At 38.3% G+C, this 5,492-nt stretch overlaps 1 protein-coding gene across 3 annotated transcripts; it reads right to left on the minus strand.

Annotated features, from left to right (window-relative positions):
- Nucleotides 1–2,254: 2,254 nt before the first annotated feature.
- LOC113273794 (uncharacterized protein At2g02148-like) lies at nt 2,255–5,263 on the minus strand. Of its 3 annotated transcripts, none has more exons than XM_026523401.1 (9): nt 5,139–5,263; nt 4,730–4,967; nt 4,528–4,651; nt 4,095–4,433; nt 3,808–3,970; nt 3,420–3,543; nt 3,258–3,320; nt 2,715–2,975; nt 2,255–2,609 (listed from the first exon to the last, which is right to left on the minus strand). In XM_026523401.1, the coding sequence occupies exons 2-9, from the start codon at nt 4,898–4,900 to the stop codon at nt 2,508–2,510; spliced, it is 1,347 nt and encodes a 448-aa protein (XP_026379186.1). In that variant the 5' UTR covers nt 4,901–4,967; nt 5,139–5,263; the 3' UTR covers nt 2,255–2,507. The 3 variants fall into 3 exon arrangements, with proteins under 3 accessions (XP_026379186.1, XP_026379187.1, XP_026379188.1); XM_026523402.1 differs by having other exon boundaries at nt 5,151–5,243; XM_026523403.1 differs by lacking the exon at nt 5,139–5,263 and having other exon boundaries at nt 4,730–4,977.
- Between the last annotated feature and the right edge of the window lie 229 nt (nt 5,264–5,492).

A 5,492-nucleotide genomic window follows, 5' to 3' on the forward strand; every position in this document is an offset into this window, starting at 1 on the left:
CTGCAAAGTGGCACGAGGCTCCAGCTGAGAAGGATCCGTTGGAGGATTAATGAGTGCTAAGAGCCTAGCATATTGATCAGCAGATAAGGATGGAAGAGCTGGGTGAATAGTAGTCGAGTCAGACGGCATGGCTGCAGCAGCAGCAATTGGAGGAGTAGGGATTGAAGCAGGAAAACCATGCAGCTTATAGCATTTGTCTCTAACATGACCATGTCTGTTATAGAAATCACAATGGGACCTCTGACGCTTGTGCTGACTAGTAGGGAGACGAGAGGAAGATGAAAAATGTCGATTGGTGTTGAGTGCAGCAGATTCGACAACAAGCATAGGAAGGGAAGTGATATTCTGTTGTTCCTCCTCCTGCTGGACGAGATTAAAAATCCTCAAGGCAGTAGGAAATGGTTCCATTGTAAGAATCTGACTGCGAAGATTGGAGAATCTGTCATGGAGGCCTTGGAGAAACTTCATTGCACGATCCCGTTCCAATCGTTCAAGCATGGATTTTCCAGCACCACAGATGCAAGCTTCTGTGCTGGCCACCAATGAGTCATACTGATCCCAGAGAGTTTTTATTTTCGTGTAATAAAGTGAGACTGGCATTGATTCCTGACGAATGCTAGCAATAGCAGATTTAAGACGAAAAAGAATTGGTGCATTGGAAATACAGAACCTTACTTGTAAATCTTTCCAGATTGCATGGGAGGATGCAGCATACAGGCAACTGGCTCGAATGTCTGGATGCACAGAGTTAAGTAACCAGCTGCCTACCAAGTCATCACAGCGTTTCCAACAGCGGTGGGTTAGATCATCAGCAGGTGGAGGTAACGATCCATCAACAAAGCCTAATTTGCCTTTAGCATTGAATGCTTTGGTAATACCTCGTACCCATGAACCATAGTTATCTCCTTAAAGAAGTGGAGAAAACAAAACAGTGGCAGGATTATCACTGGGGTGAATAATGTAAGGATCTAGAACAAGTCTAGTGTTTCCATTGGATTGATTATCCAGAGGTGGATGAGTTGGAGAAACAGGAGGAGATTCAACCATGATGAAGGTTGCAGAGATTGAGCGGAAGGAAAAATAAATAAATTAGGGTTCGTAGGATCTTTTACAAGGAATATACCATCTTAGAATCTAGATATGGTTATGAATAGTATCACAATTGTGTAGACTCTATGATCTTTCATTGAGTATTTATAATAACAAGTTTACAAAGAATGAGGAAGAATACAACAGAAATAAAACTGGAGTGCAGGGTTGTTTATCGTAAGACTCGATCCTAGCTGAAGACTAGCAACAATATAGACGACTGTGTCTTGATCATAGCTGTAGTGATGACTTTGTCTTGGTCACGGCTGTACCACTGGCGTGGTACATTGGGTGAATCTGTTATATCATGGATACAAATCCAATAAATAAAATCTTGTTCGAGTAACTTTAATTTGAGATTGTTCTTCTTCTTGTTGCTGTTGCCATGGCTAGGGCCACGATTCAGAGATTTCTCTCTGGCTTTTGGTTTCATCTTTGGAAACAGACAGACTCATCTTCTTTGACGTGGCGCTTTAATGTTGAACTTCACAGACGGAGGAAATGATGATATTATACTGTGTTGCTTACTTAGCTACTATACTCCATCTGGTTATGTGCTTACACGTAACCTGAGTCTCAGATGTTAAATCGTTTGTATTTTTTCGTTTTTCTGTTGCCTGACTCGACTCATAGTCACACATCTGACTGTATGTTTCTTTTGATTTCTTTGGTGGACATTCTTAAAAGTTTTCTTTTCATCGGTAAAAAATTTGGTGATGACGATTTTCAAATTCAGATCAGTAGTACCACCGAATAACTTTACCGCTGTCAAAAGTTTTATCCACCTTAGTATTTAATTTTTTCTCGAACGCATGTAATAAGAAAGTTTCAATTTGGCTTGGCAGGATCTCTAGAGTTGGTTGACTGGACCATTTTACTGCTGAATTCTCTATTTGGGACCTCTTCTATTATGGGATTGGTTCTTACTTAAAAAACATGAAAACAAGTACTTGAATTTTACAAAGGTAGGCTACAGTGTACAGAGAGTAGAATGTGCTTAATGCTCAGAGAAGTTAATTTTGTTTGCTTCATCAATCAAGACTGGCAAGGGAATTACCAGCTAGAAAACCCAAGGGAGTACTGTGAAATTTGAATTTTCCTGTTTTCAGTAAATTGGTGTTTGAGTTCTAAAGTGCAGGGGTTAAAGTCCTGTTGCAGAATTGGATTACCTTAGCTTAACCAAATACTTTGATTCTCCCAAGCAAACAGGCTGGAAGAATCATAAAAGAACCAATGAAAAATCTCTAAAGAAATCACATCAACCAGAAAGAAGCTTAGGAAGAGGCATGTACACTTCATTTTCTTGCCGTGACAACAACTAGTCTAGAATAGATTAACAGCACCGAGGATTATCAAATTACACTCTCCTCTTTTCTACAATATAGAAGAAAAAGAAATGAACTAACATTGTAGGGATATCAGGTTCCTAACCTCTTAACACCACATTCTGAACAAAACTTGGAGGATTCTCTCAAATATGGTGCCCCACATTCATCACAGTACTTGGCAGGGGTTGTGTGCTGCAACATAAATGGCACATGTGCAGGTCAATAATGGTTAAAAGAAGTGATACTCAATGGTATTCCAGCCACTACATCTCGCAGATATTTCAAATATATACTTACCAGCACATGCATACGTGCTCCCATGTGGTTGCCCGTCAGGGATTGCAAACAAGCCATATGTTGTGAAACCGATGGCAGTTGGTGTGAATGAGAAATCTCAGGCAAATGAGTAGGAGAACACTGATGCGCATGAGAGAAGTGAGATGCATGTTGATTCTGATGCATGGTTTGGTGGTGAGTTTGATGCAAGTGATGAAACTGTGGTTGAAGCGACAGAGGTTGGATGTGATGTTTCACCTGAGACTGCTGCTGACTTTGAGGCTGCAGACAAGTAAAACAAAATAATCCGTCTTTATCAACCTTAAAATAATTACATATCAAAAGATGCAACTATGAAAAGTTCAAACACGGCGGACTACATTTTCCAGTAACAAATTAAATTGATCAAGTTGTGGTTTATGCTCATTTATGTATTCCCATGTATGGTGAGTTATGCACTTTATAGTGATTGGTCTCTTGGATGTCATCTGAAAATAGACTTCATTGGGAAGGAATAAAAAATCTGAAACTGTAAGAACTTAAACCTCAATGAAAAGTTCTTACATCACTTAGAGGACGGAATCCAGGAGAAGATGCCATAGGAGAGTTATCCACGCCAGAGAATGCCTGAAAAGTGCAGTGAAAGTAAACACAAATCAGCTTTTTTCACAAGTGAAGCAGGCAAAGAAATTGAGTGTACACATAGGATAGGGGCATCAAACATACTGGTAGCCCAGGGATATTAGACACTGGATTGGACACCACTCGTCTGTTTTTATGTCTGGGAGTGTAAAATTTATAATCACGATCAGAAATAGCCACTTCACTGCGACCTGTCAACCGTTTGAACCTACAGTTCATGAACATACTGTGTATTAAAATATGTAGAAAACAAAAAGAAATGTGCTTAATTCAGATTGCATATATAATAGGAAAACCACAAACAACAACTATTACAGAATACATAGTATATATGCAAGATAGTAACACAGATTTTCTTGAACAAACTTAGTAACTAATAGATACTTGAAATCGTTTTTGAGCAGATAAACAGCTGGTGAATGAATCAAATCATTTAAGTAAAGCATAGTCATAAGACAAGGTGCTATCTTACCACTCTGCATCTTCCACTGGCATGTTATTTGGTTTTTCAACAATCTCTAAACCATTGACTACTACAAAGCGGACCCGTTTTTCTTCATTTATAACTAGCTCTGGAAATCTTGCCCTTGTTTCAAGAGAAGTAGCCAATTCTCTTCTTTTATAAGAATAAGTTCCTAGAATAAATATCAATATACACAAAACAAAATTAAGAGATAGAATAGGTAAAATAAACTTCCAAAGCAGCTGCCATACATGGACTGTAATATGAATTGAATACCAATAATTTAGAATCAATACCTTTCCGCGGATACTTTTTTGCCAGCTTTCTATACAAACCACCAGCTGCTTCAAGTGCTACCCCAATGGTCTTAGTGCTGTCACGAATTCCATCCAGAGACGCAAGCCTTCTATTCGCATTATGGACTAAATTCTCATACAAATTAGCCACATACATCAGTGGCAACGCAAACCTTGGATCACCTTCATATAGAGCTTCTCCAGATTTCCTCTTGTTTTGTTTATCTTCCCCACATTGCACGCTGTAGTCATGCTCAGAATCAATCACATGATGCGTAATAAAATTATCCACTATAACCTGTAAAAATCGTGCCCTTGTAGTTTCAATTGGTAATACATCTGTTTGCAGATAACTAAAATTAGTCAAAATGCATCTAAGACGGTAAAAAACAAACAAACAAAGCATAATGCAGACATTTCGAATCAAAATTACCATCAGTAGTCAACATATCAACCATTGTCCTTGAAGACTCGCTCGTTTCGAACGTTGACCGATCATCTTCAACGTCAACCCCATACATCCTAATCGAATTCTTATATGAATCCGACATGCAATCCTGCCGATTCCAAATTTCATACATCAAAAAACACAATTATAAGGGGAAAAAAATGAAAGAAAAACACAGAATTCTCACCACAGAATTAGAACCATCTTCATTATCCAAGCCATCTTCAGTAACAGCATCAGCACCACCAATACCATCAATGTCTCCATGACCATCAACTGTATTAAGATCATGTAATGAAGTACTGTATGGATTTGCTGATCTTAGATTATAATGCTGAACATCAACCCTACTTCCCATCCTCTACACACTCCAAAAACCCTTGAAAATTGTCAGTTTCTTACACCTCCAGATATCCAAACTCCTCCTGCAAAACCCTAATTTCAGTGACATGGATGGACTTGATCTTTAGCAAAATACTAAAATTTGGGGGAAAATTGAAAGAAAAAAACCCTAACAGATACTTCGGAAAATTAAGTGGCGGTATATCTATATTTTTAGAAATTCAAAAAAGAGAAATGATGTTTATGTTCCAAACCTGAAACCACACCTAAGTTTTCGCCTTGCAAAACCAGTTTCCAAGCCTCGGTAAACTCTCCTACTGTTCCAAACCTGTTTGTTCGGTAACCAGAGAGCGGATCTTATAGTGTTGGTCAACGCATACACTACAACTTGACTGGAGATACACTACAACTTGACTGGAGAGACTCGTGAGTAGTTTTTATTCGAGAACTTTCTTGGTTAGTCCAGTAAATCGGACTCGGATTAATAGCTAGTTCAGCGGGAAAACATATTTACTCGCTAGTCCAACTTTTTTTGAAAAGAATAAAAATTACTCTACTAATCCTAACATATAATATTATGTATATTAATACATATGTAGTAATAACAT

This window comes from Papaver somniferum, chromosome 4 (genome assembly GCF_003573695.1).
Source record: "Papaver somniferum cultivar HN1 chromosome 4, ASM357369v1, whole genome shotgun sequence".
NCBI lineage: Eukaryota > Viridiplantae > Streptophyta > Magnoliopsida > Ranunculales > Papaveraceae > Papaver > Papaver somniferum.

Bases quoted from the DNA above. Each gene is read 5' to 3' on its own strand.
- LOC113273794 (XM_026523401.1), bottom strand. From the start codon at position 4,900: ATGGGAAGTAGGGTTGATGTTCAGCATTATAATCTAAGATCAGCAAAT. The intron at 4,652-4,729 runs GTGAGAATTCTG...TGGAATCGGCAG, and splicing joins AAGATGGTTCTAATTCTGTG to GATTGCATGTCGGATTCATA. The intron at 3,321-3,419 runs GTATGTTTGATG...TGCACTTTTCAG, and splicing joins CTAATATCCCTGGGCTACCA to GCATTCTCTGGCGTGGATAA.